This window comes from Medicago sativa, chromosome 1 (assembly GCF_051527215.1).
Source record: "Medicago sativa cultivar Bolivia chromosome 1, Bolivia_mono, whole genome shotgun sequence".
Classification (NCBI taxonomy): domain Eukaryota; kingdom Viridiplantae; phylum Streptophyta; class Magnoliopsida; order Fabales; family Fabaceae; genus Medicago; species Medicago sativa.
In genome coordinates this window covers 57,474,248-57,498,266 of record NC_140749.1, presented here as the reverse complement: position 1 = coordinate 57,498,266, position 24,019 = coordinate 57,474,248, and the positions used below count along the sequence as shown (strand labels likewise).

The 24,019-nt window shown below is 36.0% G+C and overlaps 2 protein-coding genes and 1 long non-coding RNA gene across 3 annotated transcripts; 1 reads left to right on the top strand and 2 right to left on the bottom strand.

Moving 5' to 3' along the window:
• The first annotated feature begins 3,306 nt into the window (after positions 1-3,306).
• On the top strand, positions 3,307-4,315 carry LOC146955702 (auxin-responsive protein SAUR15-like). The gene has a single exon (XM_085712971.1). The coding sequence runs from the start codon at positions 3,453-3,455 to the stop codon at positions 3,840-3,842; it is 390 nt and encodes a 129-aa protein (XP_085569097.1). The 5' UTR covers positions 3,307-3,452; the 3' UTR covers positions 3,843-4,315.
• A 1,054-nt stretch (positions 4,316-5,369) lies between these two features.
• On the bottom strand, positions 5,370-10,441 carry LOC146955701 (GATA zinc finger protein). Its single transcript, XM_085722759.1, has 3 exons — positions 9,570-10,441; positions 6,878-7,046; positions 5,370-6,060 (listed from the first exon to the last, which is right to left on the bottom strand). The coding sequence occupies exons 1-3, from the start codon at positions 10,344-10,346 to the stop codon at positions 5,603-5,605; spliced, it is 1,404 nt and encodes a 467-aa protein (XP_085578885.1). The 5' UTR covers positions 10,347-10,441; the 3' UTR covers positions 5,370-5,602.
• Positions 10,442-11,211: 770 nt separating this feature from the next.
• On the bottom strand, positions 11,212-12,249 carry LOC146955700 (uncharacterized). Its single transcript, XR_015017549.1, has 2 exons — positions 12,067-12,249; positions 11,212-11,816 (listed from the first exon to the last, which is right to left on the bottom strand). It is a non-coding gene; the product is annotated as an uncharacterized LOC146955700 (long non-coding RNA).
• Between the last annotated feature and the right edge of the window lie 11,770 nt (positions 12,250-24,019).

The following is a 24,019-nucleotide window of genomic DNA, read 5'->3' as shown; positions in this document are numbered from 1 at the left end:
TGTACTAATTGTCAAAGAAAAAAATGCACTAGCTACAGCCAGCAGCAAGGCCTGCATAAAACATGTACCCAGGCCAGCAGAACATCACCAAAGATCTTCATTTTCCTGGTGCATGGACTGGGCTGTAGAAAATTTAATATTAAAAAAATTATTATAAAATAAACGGGCTACCCTCGGCCCGGTCGGGCTAGCCCGCAACGGGCTCGGGCCTCAACGGGCTCGGGCTAAAAAGGTCCGGTTTTAAACGGGCCAAAAATTTTATGTCCAAGCCCTTCATTTTTCGGGCTTTTTCGGCCCGGCCCGTTTTGACAGCTCTATTGGGGAGTTACAAATTGAATGGTTTCGTTTGGCTGGACCATATTTCTTATCATCCCATCATCAGGCTTTTTTTCTCTTCAACATTTAGACGACCGTTTAAAATATGACCTTCTAACTTTTGCTCCATCTTATGGTTATGCAATCCAAAAACAACTCTAAGGCTCCATATTTTGAATGCCTTAAAATAATCACGTGACATAAATGGACATCTAGATTTTCTAGAACATGTGTATTCGCATTTCAACTCATCTCGATCTTGATATGTCTTTTGAACAAAGTATTCTGCATTATCAATAGCATGGACGTTTGGTTCAACATTATTTGGTTTTGAAACAACAGGAGGTTCAACAATATCTGCATATATATCACAACAAAAAAAAAAAATTAAAACACTTATCAAACAATTTCATTCCAAAAATATCATACAAAACCAAGACAATTGACAAACACTTAGCAAAATTAGTGAAAACATGGCAGACATAGCTCGGTTCATATATTTCGTAGGTGTATTCTACACACATACAAAAATTCAATGTAAAAGACACTCATACGCTCTACATTGTATTTGGTCGTATAAGAGTGAAAAATGATCATATTTCATTGAAGGATTGTGATTAGAGAGAAAGAAGAAAGAAAACGCATAGAAACTCAAAATTTTTAGAGAGGATAGAGGTCGAGTGCAATTTTACTAGTGAAAGTGTACAACCCATACTGTGTTGGCATGTAAAAGGACCGTTCAAGAGTTATCTCACGAAACATGCAGAACAAGAGTTATCTTCCGAACCATTCAATTCATAACTCCTAAGCATTTTGTTAGAGGAAAAAACGAAAAATTTGGGGCTTGTGAGAAATGGAGAGAAGAGTGCTTCTCTATGCAAAAATATCTATGAAAATTTAATTAGAAAAACTCACTTAGAATATGATAGTATTAACGTCAATAGCCCATTCTGTTTTCTTTCGCTGAAGTAAGACTTAGAATATGTTGGGAAATCATATTATTGTTGAGGCTAAGAAGGGAGGAAATCTCACACAACACTTCCTTTCGCGATACACAATATGAGCTCTTATATGTGTACATCGCTAACTTTCGAAGATGCATTCAACACTTCATTTTCTTTTTATCTCTATTTTCTTATTACATCACATATTACATCTATCATATCATCTTCTCTATTTCTTTCTCTCTCAAAATGTAAGTGAGTGTATATGTTTCCATGGATCTTTTTCCAAATACAGTAAACACATAAATTTCGAAATTGAGTATTACAAAATCAACTTTTCATATACAAAGTTCCGCAAAAATCATTTTTAGATTTTACACAATAATTTTTTTTAGACCTCATTGATGATCTTGTCTAAAATTAGAGAAAATGTGGTGGTGAAGAGTGTTAAGGGAATTTTTTTTGTCAAAAAAAATAGTGTTAAGGAAATTTTAAAAATACTGCGTGAAAGAACTAAATCTGAGGTATCAAAACTATAGTTCTTGTTTTATTTCCCTTTTACCAAACTCAAATAGACGTAATTTTGATTCTACTATCTTTGCTTTAGCATTTGAATAAAACTTATTTACGTCAAAAAAGCATCAACTACACAACTTTTTTGGAGTTGCAATTAATTTATTAATTCATCAAATATTACTTTTCTATAGATGATGGATATCGTTTTTGTAAAAAAAAAAAATATTGAAAAATAATGGCATCCTTGTTGAATAATATTTGACTACTTTCAGCTTCTTTGCTTTTCCTTTGCTGCTATGCACGTTGTGTCGCTTTATGACTCATGGGAGAGATAATTAATGTCATGTTGTATTCTTTATCATTGTGTTTCAATGTTAAGCTAATTGAAGCAAAACATCAAATCAATTCCATTGCCACCATGGTTAAATTTGTTTTTGATCGTCGATCTTGGGTTGAGGAGGTGGAGTTTTAGTTCCAAAATCATGACTCAGCTAACACAATACTTTTAATGTTATTCTCTCAAAACAAAAACAAAAACCATTTTGTTTCTTATGCTCCTCTCAAAATTATTGTTTCTAATTTGACATTAGAGATATGAATTTCTTGGCATTGGTATAATATAAGACACAATAAAAAGAGCCAAATTAAACCCGTGATGAAATATATTCTATATAAGACATTATATAGTTTCAATCAAAAATGATTCCCATGTAGTGGACCACAAATAACCATAGTGTGGTCTCCCCATTTTTAATGAATGATACCATATTCTTTGGAAAATACAAAATTGAACTATATGCCTATATCATTGGTTTATCTAAATGTCAACAATATTGCAATTTTTAAATCTTTGATTAGTCCTTAGTTTGCGCCATTCCCTTGACACGTATGCAATGTACACCTAAAAATTACAACCAACAAATTTGGAGTTGAGACCCACCACACCAACTGTATTATCATACTGCTCAACCACTTATAAGTGGTAGTGTGCCACACATTGTTGGTGCTTTTTATCTTTATTTTTTAACAGTAGAATAGATAATATATTTTTATCCCTTTTAACTATTATTAGGTCATGCGTAATTAAACCACTAATCACACTTCAAGACAGCTTGAATTTTCAAAAAAAAAAATTGAGAATTTTTTTCAAGAAAAAAAAAACATGTGGTATATATAGTGCAAATTAGTTTTGTATTAACGTTCAATATGAAATTTATTAATGATATGTTTGGATTGGCGTCTGATTTACCCAAAATTACGGAAGTTATTGTAACACAGAAGCTATGTATAGTAGCTTCAGTTTCTTAATGGTAAGAGTGCATTGGAACGCGGTATTGTCTTAACAAAGACGTATCTAAACAATTGTCAAGTCTTTTAGATCATTAATCGAATTATCTATACGAAATCAATATTAAATGTAGTGTAAAACTAATTTAAACCTATAGTACATCTCAAAACATTCACATGCCCATAACTTTTTTTTTATATAATTCAAACGTGGAAAGTGGACTTTTTCAAAAGGTACACATTCCCTTTGTACTTTTATTCCTCCATCACCTTCTTACCTCTTTACAAATAGTCTTAAAGTCCTCCCTTCAAACTTGCACAAAAATCATCACAATTTCCTTCACATACCTCTCCTCTTATTTTCAACTTAGTTTAATAACAATAATCAAAATGCTAGGGAAAAGAATGGTATCATTGAAGAAACTGGCCAAGAAGGTGAAGGCTAGTGGTGGAGCTGGAGCTGATTCAAACACTGATCCTCCTTACAATGAATGTTTGTTGAAGGGATATGAAGAAGAATTTTCCACAAGTACAACTCCAACTGGTTTCTTTGCACTCTATGTAGGGGAAGAGCACCAGAGACATGTAGTTCCAACAAGCTATCTTTCTCACCCTTTATTCAAGATGTTGTTGGAGAAGTCATACAATGAGTTTGGATTTGAGCAAAGGAATGGCTTGGTAGTTCCATGTAGTGTTTCAACATTTCAAGAGGTTGTAAATGCTATTGAATGTAACAATGGCAAGTTTCACTTGGGCAAGATTTTTCAAGATTTTGTTTAAAGTGTTGAAAACTAGATGTTGTCCTTGTTTCATTTTTATTGGTTAGTGTTACAATGCATTGGAAGTATCACCTCTCTTGGCGCATTTGTGGGTGTGGAAATGGAGAGAATCCAAGTCACCATTTACTCTCAATCTTCTCTTTCTTTTTGCTAGTTTTTTTTGTTGAGACTTGAGACACACACTACAACAAAGAATCCAATTGGGCTTAGGGATGACATGGATTCAGATCATCTACATCAATACACGGTGCAATGGACTAGGAAACCATTGATCTGAATCCATAAGTAATTTATATTTAGATCGAATGGTTCTACAATCCACTACAACGTACATCAACTGTAGTAGATCAAAACTCGAATATCTTAGTGACCTTTAATTTCTATTGAAGCTTTTGCTACAAGCATTTTGTCAATTAGAATTAATTTGACATGTAAATAATTCATGGTCATAGTGATCTTTTCCATATTGGTCAACTTATGCTTTTTTATTATTTACTTTAATATTTATTTTTCCCGTATACTGTTTAGCAAACATGCCCCAACTTTTACAATTGTCATCAAGTGCCGCAAAAGTAACCTCAGTAATTAGTGGCAGAAATTGGGCACATTCAATTAGTCAACTAGTGTCTTACTTGAATTTGTAATGCATAGATTTGGCAAAAATGTCTATACCTATAACAAGTTCACATGCATGTAGCACTAAAAAAACTTTGCTAGCACCGAAAATTTCACATGTGTATTAGGTGCTCTTCTCTTAGACTTTCCTTGTCATGAGGTAGTAGTTAATATTACTGTATGTTGGTTGAGTAATTCCGCAAGAGTACATAAAAAATATAGAAAAGTTGAGTAAAATTTAATACATCAACATAAAAGCATAGACAACTATAGTTACATTATAGGTGTGCTCATGTAGAAATTTTTTGTACCCTTAGAGGGAGGGACATTCTCTGTGCTACTATGATTTTTATCAAAAAAACTTACATGTTTTGGTTGTTTAACCAATGTCGGAGCATTGGTTAGTATTCTCCATATTATAATTCTCAAAATTTTGATTATTAAGAATAAAGAAATTGGTAACTGAAAAGTAAGCAACTAACATGGAAAATGGCTTGTTAATTTTTCTTGATAAATAAATAAAATATATTAGCGAATAGCTACCGGAATGGCCAGCTTGGTGGTTTACATCAGTATAAATGGATCCCTACCCTAACATCAACAATTGCTTCTGCACATTAAATTTAATTGCATTAGTGGCTTATTATTCAAGAAAATGTGTTTTGCTTATCCATGGTTCACTTTAGCAAGTTTCGTATTAAAAGTGAAAATGGGCAATCATTTCTCTGTCATAAGTTTCATTCAACCTCTAAATAATGAAAATTTTCATTTCGTCTGCAAATACCTTCTCTTAAAAATAAATAGAGAGACCTTCTCACGTTTGTGTAAGGATACAAAATCAAAGTTCAGGTGTTCATAAAAAAAGTGGAAGCTTTAACAAAAATGACGAATATAAAAATGTTAAGTGAATATGTATGCAAGGTGTGTGAAAGCATATTATAGTAACTTGATTCAGTCATAATTGTCGAAGTTTCTGACTGAAATAAATCAATAACCCTCTCATTTCTTGAGACCATCTCAGAGCAGAGAAATAATCTGCATTTCTGGAGATGGTATTTCCACAAACTGAAAACGAAGAGGCAACAAAGCTTATGAATTGGTCAGAGAAATTTTCACCACATGCTCGTAATTAAATTATTGATCAACTTATTGATTTTCACTGTTACAAGCATCCACAAGTATTCTCTTCATATGATCAACTAGTTCTTGAATCTGCTCCCTCGAATGAAGGGGTGAAGGATATATACAAGCACAATCCAACTTTCCATTCCGGATGGCGTCAAACATGGCTAAGGATGGGCCAACACCATGTGCGGAAGCGCAACCCAAATAGTCTTCCAATCCAAGCTTTTCATGCATTTCATTCGAATCATCAATGACAAGGTCATCAAATACAGATACCAATGCAGTTCTAAGGGAAGACGATGGTGTCAAACCAGGGTTATCAATGGCCTTGCACATGAGGAAGTTCAGGTCAGCCATATCTGAGAAATGCTTGTTGTAGTTCAAAGCATTTTCAAAAGATGTGTAGCTTCTCTTTGCCAACTCCCATAAGGTTTCTCCACAGACATCGTGGGTGTTTAAAATGGCAGAATGGTAAAATCCTGAACCAAACAACAGATTAATAGGCAAGAATGTTAAACTTTTGCAAACAATTTAAAAGGAACCAACCTTCATCCCTAAATAAAAGACCTCATTGACTAAATCACAAGAGCTAAGAAGATCGGTAATAGTATTAAATTTGTTGACAATTGTTATTTTTATTTTTTTACAAATTTACTATTCAGAAAAAGAATTACTTTATGTTTCGATCGTATTTATTACATGTTAAAAAAAATATAATATAATTAAGGGTATGTTGGTAAAGAAATGATTAATGTTGTTGAAAATTTGAACGGAGTCCTAAAAAAAGGGACGAAGTACCACATTCCATCAGTATGCTTGGATCATGAATAATTGGAAAATGGTAATGCAATATTTGGAGGTACCCAAGTTCATTAATTTTACTAATTTGCCGAAAAGCTGGAAACCTAATTGCTCCACAAAATTAAGCTAATTGCACTGTGAAACGATGTGAACAGGTTTTTGTCAACCTGTTGTGTGTAATGTCAAAGTAGCAGCAATATATTGAAGAGCACTGCTGTTTAGTGCGAATTCAGTTTGACGAAATCCAACGAACCGCTTGCCAACATGGGGTAGTGTTGTAATTTTAAAAATATTTGGAGGACAAAACTTGCAACCTCAAACAATGTAAGGTAATTTGTACATGTTCGTTGTTTTTCGTTGAAAAGATATCGTACCACAAAGCAATTTCCTATATTGAATGCATGCGTAAAACTTTTTAACACTAATAGTACGTACCAATTAAATTCATAAAACAGACAAAAAATGGAACAAAGAATACCAGAAACTATGGCATACCACAATGGCTGCTGGAAAGTACTGGATCAAGAAGTGGGCGACAATCAATGAGTGTTACTACAGCATATTTTTCTGTTTGATAATCAGGAAGGCGCTTAGAGACCCATGCGGCAATCATTCCAGCTGCTGCAAGTGCCGCACAAAGTTTAATTCCTCTTGATTTGCATCCCTACATAATCTTGCATGATTAACTTAATTCATTCAACTGCCAGATCATAGGCAAAAATTGTGTACAGAGTAGGATGCTATATCGATCAAATTTCATAACAATTAGATTGACATTGGATACATAACAAACTGATTTAGCATGTTGAAGAAACTTTTATCAGGTGAGCTGGCTTATATTATTCAGTGCCTAAATTTTTATTACGAAGACACACCGATGAAAGAAAAGATAAGATAAATTTATTCCTCAAAAAAATGGCAGCTGATATGATACTATTTAAATTGGCTGCTACTTTCTCCCAAACAAAATATGAACTATCACTTTGTTTATCTTATTCTAAATTAATTGATATTTTAAAGGGATTGGATCACACCACCAGGCACCAGGGTGTGATGAAACACAAACCCCCTATTCATAATGGAGGCTCTCCCTTCTCAATTCTTACCAGGCTTGACTTCTAAGAGTATTCTCTGTATATAAGTAATGTGCCAATGAAGTTTTTTTTTTCAAAATGGCTAGCATCTTCATCTTCTTTTTAGAAGAAAGGAAATCTAAGCTTGCTAATGAGGATTGCGATATTCAAGATTAGATTTTAAACATTTGAAGAGACAGAATCAGTGGTTATAAGCCAAGTTATACTAGTTCTATACTAAATTTAATTGTTCTGTTGCATCAAAGGGTATAAGTGTTTGCAAATATAGAGACTAATCCTTTGAATTGAGTAGAATTCAATACACAAGGAGCAAAACTCTCCTCAGGAGTTTTAAGTTGTTGCCCACTCTCTTCTCAAATATTGCTTAAAATTTATATTAATGTTTCTAGACATATTTTAATGCCCATCAAGAAACAATTTGACAGACATTTTATTTTTTTTGAGAATAAATTAGAAATTTTCAATTTTACTCTTGCAAAAATATTATAGATTTTTTTTTTTGCTGATATTACAACAAATCTATAAATGCTTCGCTTATTTACTCTGTTTCTTCATTCTTTTATAAGAAAGACCTATCATAGGGTGAATGTAGATAATCACTTTATAGTTATACACATCATCAAAATAATCAAAACAAAATGAGAATCAATGAATTTACATTCAAAAACATAAAAATCAATAAACCAAAAAAAAAAAAAACAAAAGTAAATGCAAAATTATCCCTACAGGCCTACACACATCAAATTTTAACAAGGAAAAAGTTACTGGTGTTGCCATAGTTTTGTATTAGAGATACATCATATTGCACCCATATCTGTCCCCATATCGACCTATCCTCAATCACCCTTCCAGACATGGACCCCCATACACAATAAACGTCTCCCCAATGGGTTGGGATTCTCTCCAATCATCTAACTTTTTTACTATTGAATAAAACAAAATCAGCAGACCTACAACTACCAGTACCAAGTAAAAAACAAACTATAATGTAAGTAAGAGTTTTGTTTTTATTGTTGAAAACAAATTATATGTGGTTTTATTATTATAATATTAAAATAGCATTCACTAACTATTTTTAATAATATCCTCATTTGTCTAAGCATTGTGGATGCTCTTACTTCGTTCAACTACTCCAACTAATATGGATATACTCGAACTAATATGGAGTATTCATTCAATAACTGGTCATTTTTAACAAAATGCAATACCTTAAAAGGCAATTCTTAATCTTAGTGATCTATAAACGGTAATATTACATTCTTCTCATATTAAGTGTCACGTTTGTAATATTTACTTGTCTCGTTAGTTTCATTTTAGAATAAGAATGAAACATTAATTACATTTTACAACCAACTCCACTATTCTTAATAAGCATGCACTTTAGTTCCATAAAAACGGTACTTCACTAAATAAAACTCATTTCATTATACAAATTACAAGTTTCTTACAAAATGTGTAAAATAAATAAATAATGAAGATAGAACCAAAAATAAAGCTAATGAAGAGTCCATGTCCAAAGAGACCAGTGATATTATGGGTGTGGGGACCAAAATTTAGGAAACACGGGTAAAGTTACACCAAGTCACCAATACATTGATTAGTTTCAAAGGTTTAAACTACCATACAATAATTGTACCCAAAAGAATACTATCATACCATGGATAAAATATTAGTAATATTGTTCTGATCTTTGTGGTATCTCAGTAATGTGTTAATTGTACACAATCTAAAAGAGAACACACAAAAATGTAGCCTGAAACTAGTAAAAAAAAACATATCCAAGAAGACTGGAGCATGATACTATCAGTAATAGTATTTTGTATACGGTTTCAAGTTGCACAGACACTTTGATTGAAGCTGTGTTTGGTGTCCGACACTAACACAACACTGACACATATCATTACGTCCAATTTTGTTTAATTTTACAAATTATTTCCGTGTTAGTATCGAGTCAGGTATGCCTAGGTGCTCATGGTTGTTGCAATTAGTATTTTGTATGGGAATGAAAATAGAAGTAGTAATAATCCATACTGGGCATAACAAACAAAAGAGAAACATAATTAACTAAACGTAACAGAGTGATAGTGACTCACATCAAGCAACCTCTTGGTTTCTTCAGCATTGAGCTGCAACCTCACCATCCTACTCCTTCGTGGCGAATCGGCATTCACGAAACTCAAATTCGAAAACCGAAACGCATTAAGCGAATAACCAAGCACGTCTAATCCACGCGCCCAAAACGGTTTATTCTTCTTCCCTTCCGGAACCAGATCCTCAATCGCCAAATTCACCTTCTCTTCCTTCATCATTCCACCACCATCACCTCTTCCAGCAACAAGCAGCAACAGTTCCTTCAACAACGCAACCGCCGCAGCACGGTCACACGCCGACGTATGCAACCGTAGAAACACCGCTAACCGTTTTTCATCAATCGCGTACGTGCTAGCGTACATAACATCAACATCCGAGTTGTTAGTATCTCGCCACGTGTCGCGGTTCATCTCGTGTTCGAGTAGCTTGTGGAAAGGATTGACGAGATCGTCGTGATCGTGAGCGTTGAGGATTTGTTCAGTTTGTTGAAGATCGAAGGATTGGATTTGAACGGTGGGATTTGGAGGAGTTATGAAGAGGAAAGTGTTGGTAGTGGTGTCGAAGCGGATCTTTGAACGGAGGATAGGGTGGGAATTTTGGAGTTTGTGAAGGGCGTTTTGGAGATGAGGGATTTGTGGTGGTTTTGAGAGAAGGAGGCTTAATACGGTGGAGCCGGTGCCGCCGGGGACGGCTTTGCACCAGCCGTATTCGGTGCCTCCGACGGGTCGGGTTGTGGGTGGTGGTTGATTTGGGTTCGCGCTCTCGGGGTCTTTGGCCATTGCTATGGGATTGGAACAATGGAGAAGAGAGTAGAGTGTAGAATGCTTATGCTGCACAACGGGTTAAAGAAGTGAGGAAAATGATAGCAATAGGCATTAGGCATTAGGCAGTGCTGGCGTATTTGACTCTGTCTTGCTCGACAATCATTGTTTTGATCTCTTCCTTAACGTTTTAATTGTCTCTTAATATTTTTTTTATGTAAAAAAAATATTAATTTATTATTTTTATAATAGTAATGTAACATTTATTATTATTATTATTTTTAGTATTGTGTCTTTATTTTTGAATTTCGTTTAATTTAATTATTCTACTACGAGTAATAATAGTATTTTAATAAATGATACTAATTTTAGTATTATAATCAACATAATTAACCATTTTTTCAAATACTTGACATAATCTTTAAACAACTATTAAAATGTCAGCATTGCTATAATTCGCGAGGCATTTTATCCCGACGGAATTACAACACGTTTACAACCATATAATTTTGCTCTTGCCACAATACAAGGGATTCTTGCAATTAAGAAAAAAAAATTAGTGCAAATTAGCATGTCATGAAAATTTCGCTAGCTTATTCGTCACGATAACTAGCATTATTCTTAAAATGTACATACCAACTTGTGATAACTTTCTTTTTTTTTTCAATATATTAGTATTATGGAAAATGAGACATTTGTTAGGAAGTTTATTTTCTTTATAAACTAGCTGTCAACCCGTGCTTCGTACGGAGTGGATTGCTTTTTTTCGGATAATTTTGTTGGCAATCGCATTTGTTAACGGTTAAAAGTGAACTGATTCTAAGGAGTATTGTTGAAATCGTAGAACATTGTTGTCCTTCTCAAATATGGAAATGAACTGACATAGCAACTAACATAGCAACCATTGTTATTGCACATATAGTGTACTGCAGTCAAAATATAGATGTTGTGATATAGTCAAAAACCTATTTAAGTTTGATTACCAAAAAAGGGTTGGATTATTATATCCAAACCATTGTTTCAACACATAGTCATCGAAACATTATACAAATTGTACATTGTTAACACATTTGCAGAAGTGCAGCTCCCAGCCAGATCCAAATCATTTTTAGCATAAGTAGAGAGAGATTCCTGTTGCAATAAAGAGAGGACAGAATAATGTATAAGCAAATAGATTTGCAATCCTAACACCAAAGAAACATGTTTCTTTCAAAAGTAATCAGTACCTTTTGTTGTTTATTGGCCGCGGATGTGTCTGACATACATTTTGGTTGGTGGATTCTTTAAATCAAAGATCAACCTATCACCCTCTTGTAAGTCGCGGTCTACGACGAAGTTAAACCATTCACCACCTAAATTTTTCTCAGCATTCCCTCTGCCAGCAGTCCTAACCTTGCAATTATATGTCTTGTGTGTTTCCAAATCTTCTAAAGTCATCCTTAGATACTTTCTTTTCAATACTTTTTTGGATATTTGATTTGGAAAATGCTATATGAAATCAAAAATGGAACTGTAAAGGCACATAGATTGTTTGGATAGAAACTATTTCTTTAAGGTTGATGTTATGAGACATTAATATATTACAATTATAACACCTTCTGAATTTAATGTAACAGAGGATATGTGGTAAGTTTGCATAGTCTTATTCTATGTGTTATTTGTTATTTTTAATAGATTGACATATTTATTTTACAATAGTAGATGATGCTAGATTTATTAAGAATGGTTTTTGACATACCAAGGCTTGTTGTTTTTCAATGGAGGCTAAAGCAGCTGTCACATCCTTCTCAAAGTGATGATAATGCACCGCATTAGTTCTTTGCAAATTGTTGACAGGACCTGCATTTGGCTGAATTTGATTATTAGTTCTTGCTTCATCCTCACCATTTGTTTGTTCAGTGTCAGTGTCATCGTCTGAAATGATTTCAATGGGTTCTTGTTTAACTCGTGCGGGGAAAACAGTTGGAATGTAAATTGGTCCTAGTTGTGTCAGCTTATACATGTTTTTGATGCCCTCGTAGTCGAGCCTAATCTTGGTTGGAACCAAAAATCCAAACTCTTTGGTAATTTTGATTCCATTACCCATGTACACCCCTATGTCATCCTTGCCAAAGTGTGTGACATAGTTAATTCCTTCATCAGAAAGAAGCAATCCAGGAGAGTTGAAGTTGATTTCTTTGTGGTGTTGATTGTAGTAGTGTTGTTGAATACAGACTCTAGCCTACATTGACGTAAAAAGGGTTAAGTTAAGTTGGATTTGAACAATAAAAGAACTAAACTGTAATTTAACGATTAAGAAACTATATCAGTTTTTAACATCTTAGATGTAACATTCATAATTCTTATAATGCAGAATTTAACTCCAACAATTGGCTTTATACTCTGTATATACAACAAAACCAGAAAATCAAGCAAACTTAGATATAAGCACTTATTTGAGTCTAAAACCATAAACAGAAAACAACAGCTATAGCAGTATTAAATTAGCAAGTATATTCACCTAAAGAAATTACCAATAATCTTACTGGTTTCAAAAAGAAATAAGAAAATCATGATTGAATAGCAAACAAAAATAACACAAACAGAAACATAGTTAGTTAGTGATGAAGCAAATGATATCCATGACCATCTTTAACATAAATTCATCACTAACTCTAATCCAAATGCTTTAAAATCTTTTTATATAATATTTTAAATCGTAACAAAGTTCCATAGTCAACATACATACAATTTTAAATTTAATCTAACTTGAAAAAGATATTTTTGAATCTCATATATCAGCAGATTTTCCAAAATAGCTTAATTACAGTTATTGCTTTTGTTTCAAGATTTTACGATTGTCACAAACAGAGACCCAAAAACACATAAACATATAAACTGATAGGTTTTCAGATAAGCTTCAACATATATAAATCCTTTCACATGAACTACAGCAAAGGCAGATATTAACTGCAATTTAGTATCCAGTTCTTTCAGGTGAACAAACTTCTGCATCAGACAGATAGCTGAAATCCTCTCTACCTAATTTATATCATTTTGAGTTTTAGCTTCAACGTATATACATCTTTTCACATGATCTACAACAAAGGCTAGGGATGTCAATGGATACCCATGGGTACGGATAATATGATACCTGTCCCCACCCCGTTGGATAAATATGATACCCGTGCCCGCCCCGTATTGTAACACCCCGTTTTCCCAACATAAAAATTTCATTTAAAATCAGAGTATTTTGATCACAACGGAATGTCACATACTTCATTTAAATCATAAAATGGATAATAGTAATTATCCTTCAAATTCAACATCATGAAAAATCTTAAACTGTTGCAGCGGAAAATAGTTCAACATTTTAAAGTCTTGGCACGCAGGCCTTATTGGAAAATCTCATAAATTAGTTCATAAAAGAGACACGTAAGGAATAGAAGTAAAAGCACGCCCCCATCCCGTTACGTATCAGAGCACCTAGACACCAAGTGAGGAGTCCACTCACGAACGCCTCTAATCTTTATTACCTGCACATTACCCACGGTCGAGGCAACATATACGCAGAAGGGGTGAGATTTCATAATCAATACATTAAGCATATAATCCAATAAAATGCATTTAACAACTTAAACATTAATAACATATCATCAATTAACAATTAGCATATTTTTCATTTCATAACAAACACAATCATCAAATACCGTTACTAATTTTCATCGCAAATCATAATCAACTTAACACTCAACTTGACGACACAACTCATCTTTGACCATGCAACTCTATCAACTCAACAACAACTGGACAACACAACTCATCTTTGACCATGCAACTCTAACAACACAACAACAACTTAACAACTTAGACAACATGAAACTCCTTGATATGCAAATGCATGTGGTACCATTCAACAACAAAATGAGCATAATAAGCTCTTCAACATGTGAGCACAAAGGCTGCCGGGCCTAAAGCCCCCAACTTTAATGAGCACAAAGGCTGCCGGGCCTAAAGCCCCCAACTTAGCCCCCAACTTTAATGAGCACAAAGGCTGCCGGGCCTAAAGCCCCCAACTTTAATGAGCATGCAATGAACTCAAACTTCCAACGACTTAGACGACGACGTGAACAACTCATACGACTCATAATCATGGACAACTTCTTAAAATTCCAACAACATAGACCGCTCATGCAACTTCAAGACACTAACAGTCAACAGCAGCAACCAGCAACATTTACATCGTAAAACAGTGTTTAAATAACATGAAAACATTAAAGGGAATGAATCATAACCACTTATCATCATATAGCATCTTAAATAATTCTTATACAACATCACTACTAATCTCAGTCACCTAAACAGACTTCTGGGACTTCTGAAAGCATCCTAAACAACCCTCTTTCTTACTTCTAAGATCAACTCATGACTACACGTGCGAAAGGATCGCATCAGAACAATTTTGGGCAACTAACGGCCTAACTCGCAGTTGCGAGTAACTTTGCTCGCAATGGCGAGCAAAGCGTGCATTCTGGGTTCCTAAGTCTTTACTCGCAGTGGCGAGTTATTCTGCTCGCAGTTGCGAGCTTACAGGTCACTCGCAGTTGCGAGTTGCATTGCTCGCAGTGGCGAGTTCTGGGTTCTGGCTCGCAGATGCGAGTGTTCTTGCTCGCAGGTGCGAGCGATGAATGTCAGTACGGCCAGAAACCTAAAAATCACAACTTTTCACCTATATTCACGATTCCTTCATCCAAATAGCATCTAATTATCATCTTAAGTCATATCTAAGGTCTGTACACTAATTTTGCATCAATCTAACATCTGTTCTTGATTCATTCATCAAAATTGATCCTAAACCTAATTCTCAATTCTCACCAAAACTTAACCTAATCATGCTAAATTCATCCTATAGAATTATACCCTTAATAATATTGAAAATTAGTCTCACCCTTACCTGGTTATGATGAAATCGCAGCTCTCCCTCTAGTTATCCTCTTTTCTGACTTTTCTCCCTTTTCTCCAAAAGTGTTTCACGTAAAAATGTTTCTAACTTTTGTTTGCCCTATTTATCTTTTCGTATTACTCTTCTCACCTCTAAACTTACTCTTTACACATCACAGCCCAACTTCTAATATTTTTATTTTATTTATCATATTTTATTTTATTTAATAATAAAATAAGTCATAACAACATAACAACTTCACCACAACAAAATACCCCACATAATTCATTTATAAATCATATAAACCACTCAACCTCATGAATCATAAAATTCACACATATCAATCATGAAAATCACTTAAATCATATATATAAATATATTTTTAAATAATCAAATAATTAAGACGGGCGTTACAACTCTCCCCAACTTATAGAATTTTCGTCCTCGAAAATTTACCTCAAGCAAACAACTCTGGATAAGACTCCATCATCTTACTCTCCAGCTCCCACGTCAAGCTTTCACCAGTAGCGCCGCTCCAAACAACTCTCACTAGAGGTATTTCTTTGCCTCTCAACGTCTTCATTTTGCGATCATCAATCCTCAAAGGTAAAGTCTCCACCGTAAGGTTGTCTCTAACTTGCACGTCATCACTCTGAATCACATGGGACGGGTCTGGAACATACTTCCTCAGCTGCGACACATGAAACACATCGTGCAAATTCGATAAATGCGGTGGTAAGCCAACTCTATAAGCCACCGTGCCAATTCTCTCAGAAATCTGATAAGGACCAATAAACTTCGGAGTCAACTTCCTTGACTTCAATGCACGACTAACGCCGGTCGTCGGAGTAACCCTCATGAACACATGGTCTCCCTCTTGGAACTCAAGGTCTTTCTTACGCTTATCATGGTAACTCTTCTGTCGACTCTGTGACGCTTTCATCTTCTCTTGAATCATTTTCACCTCCTCAGTAGTCTGTTGAACAATTTCTGGTCCTAAAACCACACTTTCACCGGTCTCAAACCAACACAACGGAGTCCTACACCTCCGACCATACAAAGCCTCGAAGGGTGCCATCCCAATACTTGAATGATAGCTGTTATTATAAGTGAACTCTATCAACGGAAGATGACTATCCCAAGTTCCACTTTGCTCAAGTACACAAACTCTCAACAAGTCTTCGAGTGACTGAATGGTTCTTTCCGACTGACCATCTGTTTGAGGATGATAAGCCGAACTCAATCTCAACTTAGAGCCTAAAGCCTCTTGAAAACTCTTCCAAAATCTAGAAGTAAATCTTGGATCTCTATCTGACACGATGCTTGAAGGAACACCATGCAATTTCACTATGTCACGAATATAAATTTCTGCCAACTGAGCCACAGGAAAACTAATATTAATCGGTAGGAAATGTGCCGACTTCGTCAATCTATCAACAATCACCCAAATAGCTTCATTTCCCTTAGGAGTATTCGGCAAACTCGTCACAAAATCCATGGATATACTATCCCATTTCCATTCTGGTACATCTAACAGTGTCATCAATCCAGCAGGTTTCTGATGCTCTACCTTCGACTTCTGACAAATCAAACAAGAGTACACAAATTGTGCCACATCACGTTTCAATCCTGACCACCAAAACAGCTTCTTTAAATCATGATACATCTTTGTAGCTCCCGGATGAATGCTCAAGCTACTCCTATGACTCTCTTCCAGAATCATCCTTTTTATCTCGTCATTGTCTGGAATACAAATCCTACCTCGGAACCTCAACACACCTTGATCATCGACTTTAAAGTCACCATCTTCAGTTTGATTACTAGCAACCAACAAGTCCACAAACTTAACATCAACCTTCTGTGCATCTCTAATACTTTTCAAGAAATCGTTATCAATTTTCAGCATTCCTAACTTAACGCTCCGAGACGACATTTCACAAACTAAGCTCATATCTCTAAACTGTTCAAGTAATTCAAATTCCTTCACCATCATAGCAGACATATGTAAACTCTTCCTACTTAAGGCATCCGCAACAACATTAGCTTTACCCGGATGGTAATTCAAACTAAAGTCATAATCCTTCAACAATTCGAGCCATCGTCGCTGTCGCATATTCAATTCTTTCTGATCAAACAAATACTTCAAGCTCTTGTGATCACTAAACACCTCGAATCTCGAACCATACAAGTAGTGTCTCCAAATCTTAAGGACAAATACGACTGCAGCTAATTCAAGGTCATGAGTAGGATAGTTTCGTTCATGAGTTCTCAACTGTCTTGATGCATAAGCAACAACTTTACCATCTTGCATAAGCACACCACCTAAACCTAATTTGGACGCATCACAATACACCGCAAAAGGTTCATCAGGTTTTGGCAAAATCAAAACTGGAGCCGTCATCAAACGCTTCTTCAATTCATTAAAACTGTTCTCACAATGAACATCCCACACAAAGGTTTTACCTTTACACGTCAACTGAGTTAACGGAAGTGCCAACTTAGAAAATCCTTCTATAAATCTTCGATAGTATCCTGCCAAACCCAAAAAGCTTCTAATCTCTGTAACTGACTTAGGAGTCTCCCATTGTGATACTGCTTCAACTTTAGATGGATCGACTGCAATACCACTACCGGAAATAACATGGCCCAGAAAACTTACCTCGTTCAACCAGAATTCACACTTAGACAATTTAGCATACAACTTCTTCTCTTTCAGCACTTGCAAAACGATTTTCAAATGTTCTGCATGTTCTTCTTCTGTCTTAGAGTAAATCAAAATATCATCGATGAACACAACCACAAAGCGATCCAAAAATGCATGGAAAATGCGATTCATATACTCCATAAACACGCCAGGCGCATTACTCACACCAAAAGGCATCACCTTATATTCATAATGACCATATCGCGTCCTAAAGGCCGTCTTCTGCATGTCTTCATCTTTTACTTTAATCTGGTGATAACCCGACCTTAAATCAATCTTGCTGAACACACGTGCACCCACCAGCTGGTCCATCAAATCATCAATTCTAGGAAGTGGATATCTATTCTTTATAGTTACTTTATTCAGTTGTCGATAATCAATGCACAACCTCATACTTCCATCTTTCTTCTTAACCAACAATACCGGCGCTCCCCAAGGTGAAACACTCGGTCTAATGAACTTCTTATCTAGCAATTCCTCCAACTGTTTCTTCAACTCAGCCAACTCAGAAGCTGACATACGATAAGGTGTCATAGACGCAGGCTTCGTTCCCGGAACAAGGTCAATAGAAAATTCAACTTCTCTCTCCGGTGGTACATCATGAATTTCATCAGGAAAAACTTCCGAAAAATCATACACCACTTGTAACTTATCAATCACTGCTTGATTCTCAATGGACAAGACGCCATCAACGAAAAACATCAAGATTCCATCGCGTTCTAACTGCTTCAGCTGCTTAGTAGACAAAAACTCTGCTCCACTTTCTTCTTCGGCAGAAGAAAAAAAAAATACACCGACTTACTAAAACAATTAATGTGAACATGGTTGTACTCCAACCAGTTCATACTAGGGATTACACAACAAACAACAAACAGGACAACTCAAATACAGTACAAAACTGTAATACGACACAACGCGACTCTACTACTTGGCCGGACGGACCGACCTGCTCTGATACCAATTGTAACACCCCGTTTTCCCAACATAAAAATTTCATTTAAAATCAGAGTATTTTGATCACAACGGAATGTCACATACTTCATTTAAATCATAAAATGGATAATAGTAATTATCCTTCAAATTCAACATCATGAAAAATCTTAAACTGTTGCAGCGGAAAATAGTTCAACATTTTAAAGTCTTGGCACGCAGGCCTTATTGGAAAATCTCATAAATTAGTTCATAAAAGAGACACGTAAGGAATAGAAGTAAAAGCACGCCCCCATCCCGTTACGTATCAGAGCACCTAGACACCAAGTGAGGAGTCCACTCACGAACGCCTCTAATCTTTATTACCTGCACATTACCCACGGTCGAGGCAACATATACGCAGAAGGGGTGAGATTTCATAATCAATACATTAAGCATATAATCCAATAAAATGCATTTAACAACTTAAACATTAATAACATATCATCAATTAACAATTAGCATATTTTTCATTTCATAACAAACACAATCATCAAATACCGTTACTAATTTTCATCGCAAATCATAATCAACTTAACACTCAACTTGACGACACAACTCATCTTTGACCATGCAACTCTATCAACTCAACAACAACTGGACAACACAACTCATCTTTGACCATGCAACTCTAACAACACAACAACAACTTAACAACTTAGACAACATGAAACTCCTTGATATGCAAATGCATGTGGTACCATTCAACAACAAAATGAGCATAATAAGCTCTTCAACATGTGAGCACCAAGGCTGCCGGGCCTAAAGCCCCCAACTTTAATGAGCACAAAGGCTGCCGGGCCTAAAGCCCCCAACTTAGCCCCCAACTTTAATGAGCACAAAGGCTGCCGGGCCTAAAGCCCCCAACTTTAATGAGCATGCAATGAACTCAAACTTCCAACGACTTAGACGACGACGTGAACAACTCATACGACTCATAATCATGGACAACTTCTTAAAATTCCAACAACATAGACCGCTCATGCAACTTCAAGACACTAACAGTCAACAGCAGCAACCAGCAACATTTACATCGTAAAACAGTGTTTAAATAACATGAAAACATTAAAGGGAATGAATCATAACCACTTATCATCATATAGCATCTTAAATAATTCTTATACAACATCACTACTAATCTCAGTCACCTAAACAGACTTCTGGGACTTCTGAAAGCATCCTAAACAACCCTCTTTCTTACTTCTAAGATCAACTCATGACTACACGTGCGAAAGGATCGCATCAGAACAATTTTGGGCAACTAACGGCCTAACTCGCAGTTGCGAGTAACTTTGCTCGCAATGGCGAGCAAAGCGTGCATTCTGGGTTCCTAAGTCTTTACTCGCAGTGGCGAGTTATTCTGCTCGCAGTTGCGAGCTTACAGGTCACTCGCAGTTGCGAGTTGCATTGCTCGCAGTGGCGAGTTCTGGGTTCTGGCTCGCAGATGCGAGTGTTCTTGCTCGCAGGTGCGAGCGATGAATGTCAGTACGGCCAGAAACCTAAAAATCACAACTTTTCACCTATATTCACGATTCCTTCATCCAAATAGCATCTAATTATCATCTTAAGTCATATCTAAGGTCTGTACACTAATTTTGCATCAATCTAACATCTGTTCTTGATTCATTCATCAAAATTGATCCTAAACCTAATTCTCAATTCTCACCAAAACTTAACCTAATCATGCTAAATTCATCCTATAGAATTATACCCTTAATAATATTGAAAATTAGTCTCACCCTTACCTGGTTATGATGAAATCGCAGCTCTCCCTCTAGTTATCCTCTTTTCTGACTTTTCTCCCTTTTCTCCAAAAGTGTTTCACGTAAAAACGTTTCTAACTTTTGTTTGCCCTATTTATCTTTTCGTATTACTCTTCTCACCTCTAAACTTACTCTTTACACATCACAGCCCAACTTCTAATATTTTTATTTTATTTATCATATTTTATTTTATTTAATAATAAAATAAATCATAACAACATAACAACTTCACCACAACAAAATACCCCACATAATTCATTTATAAATCATATAAACCACTCAACCTCATGAATCATAAAATTCACACATATCAATCATGAAAATCACTTAAATCATATATATAAATATATTTTTAAATAATCAAATAATTAAGACGGGCGTTACAACTCTCCCCAACTTATAGAATTTTCGTCCTCGAAAATTTACCTCAAGCAAACAACTCTGGATAAGACTCCATCATCTTACTCTCCAGCTCCCACGTCAAGCTTTCACCAGTAGCGCCGCTCCAAACAACTCTCACTAGAGGTATTTCTTTGCCTCTCAACGTCTTCATTTTGCGATCATCAATCCTCAAAGGTAAAGTCTCCACCGTAAGGTTGTCTCTAACTTGCACGTCATCACTCTGAATCACATGGGACGGGTCTGGAACATACTTCCTCAGCTGCGACACATGAAACACATCGTGCAAATTCGATAAATGCGGTGGTAAGCCAACTCTATAAGCCACCGTGCCAATTCTCTCAGAAATCTGATAAGGACCAATAAACTTCGGAGTCAACTTCCTTGACTTCAATGCACGACTAACGCCGGTCGTCGGAGTAACCCTCATGAACACATGGTCTCCCTCTTGGAACTCAAGGTCTTTCTTACGCTTATCATGGTAACTCTTCTGTCGACTCTGTGACGCTTTCATCTTCTCTTGAATCATTTTCACCTCCTCAGTAGTCTGTTGAACAATTTCTGGTCCTAAAACCACACTTTCACCGGTCTCAAACCAACACAACGGAGTCCTACACCTCCGACCATACAAAGCCTCGAAGGGTGCCATCCCAATACTTGAATGATAGCTGTTATTATAAGTGAACTCTATCAACGGAAGATGACTATCCCAAGTTCCACTTTGCTCAAGTACACAAACTCTCAACAAGTCTTCGAGTGACTGAATGGTTCTTTCCGACTGACCATCTGTTTGAGGATGATAAGCCGAACTCAATCTCAACTTAGAGCCTAAAGCCTCTTGAAAACTCTTCCAAAATCTAGAAGTAAATCTTGGATCTCTATCTGACACGATGCTTGAAGGAACACCATGCAATTTCACTATGTCACGAATATAAATTTCTGCCAACTGAGCCACAGGAAAACTAATATTAATCGGTAGGAAATGTGCCGACTTCGTCAATCTATCAACAATCACCCAAATAGCTTCATTTCCCTTAGGAGTATTCGGCAAACTCGTCACAAAATCCATGGATATACTATCCCATTTCCATTCTGGTACATCTAACAGTGTCATCAATCCAGCAGGTTTCTGATGCTCTACCTTCGACTTCTGACAAATCAAACAAGAGTACACAAATTGTGCCACATCACGTTTCAATCCTGACCACCAAAACAGCTTCTTTAAATCATGATACATCTTTGTAGCTCCCGGATGAATGCTCAAGCTACTCCTATGACTCTCTTCCAGAATCATCCTTTTTATCTCGTCATTGTCTGGAATACAAATCCTACCTCGGAACCTCAACACACCTTGATCATCGACTTTAAAGTCACCATCTTCAGTTTGATTACTAGCAACCAACAAGTCCACAAACTTAACATCAACCTTCTGTGCATCTCTAATACTTTTCAAGAAATCGTTATCAATTTTCAGCATTCCTAACTTAACGCTCCGAGACGACATTTCACAAACTAAGCTCATATCTCTAAACTGTTCAAGTAATTCAAATTCCTTCACCATCATAGCAGACATATGTAAACTCTTCCTACTTAAGGCATCCGCAACAACATTAGCTTTACCCGGATGGTAATTCAAACTAAAGTCATAATCCTTCAACAATTCGAGCCATCGTCGCTGTCGCATATTCAATTCTTTCTGATCAAACAAATACTTCAAGCTCTTGTGATCACTAAACACCTCGAATCTCGAACCATACAAGTAGTGTCTCCAAATCTTAAGGACAAATACGACTGCAGCTAATTCAAGGTCATGAGTAGGATAGTTTCGTTCATGAGTTCTCAACTGTCTTGATGCATAAGCAACAACTTTACCATCTTGCATAAGCACACCACCTAAACCTAATTTGGACGCATCACAATACACCGCAAAAGGTTCATCAGGTTTTGGCAAAATCAAAACTGGAGCCGTCATCAAACGCTTCTTCAATTCATTAAAACTGTTCTCACAATGAACATCCCACACAAAGGTTTTACCTTTACACGTCAACTGAGTTAACGGAAGTGCCAACTTAGAAAATCCTTCTATAAATCTTCGATAGTATCCTGCCAAACCCAAAAAGCTTCTAATCTCTGTAACTGACTTAGGAGTCTCCCATTGTGATACTGCTTCAACTTTAGATGGATCGACTGCAATACCACTACCGGAAATAACATGGCCCAGAAAACTTACCTCGTTCAACCAGAATTCACACTTAGACAATTTAGCATACAACTTCTTCTCTTTCAGCACTTGCAAAACGATTTTCAAATGTTCTGCATGTTCTTCTTCTGTCTTAGAGTAAATCAAAATATCATCGATGAACACAACCACAAAGCGATCCAAAAATGCATGGAAAATGCGATTCATATACTCCATAAACACGCCAGGCGCATTACTCACACCAAAAGGCATCACCTTATATTCATAATGACCATATCGCGTCCTAAAGGCCGTCTTCTGCATGTCTTCATCTTTTACTTTAATCTGGTGATAACCCGACCTTAAATCAATCTTGCTGAACACACGTGCACCCACCAGCTGGTCCATCAAATCATCAATTCTAGGAAGTGGATATCTATTCTTTATAGTTACTTTATTCAGTTGTCGATAATCAATGCACAACCTCATACTTCCATCTTTCTTCTTAACCAACAATACCGGCGCTCCCCAAGGTGAAACACTCGGTCTAATGAACTTCTTATCTAGCAATTCCTCCAACTGTTTCTTCAACTCAGCCAACTCAGAAGCTGACATACGATAAGGTGTCATAGACGCAGGCTTCGTTCCCGGAACAAGGTCAATAGAAAATTCAACTTCTCTCTCCGGTGGTACATCATGAATTTCATCAGGAAAAACTTCCGAAAAATCATACACCACTTGTAACTTATCAATCAC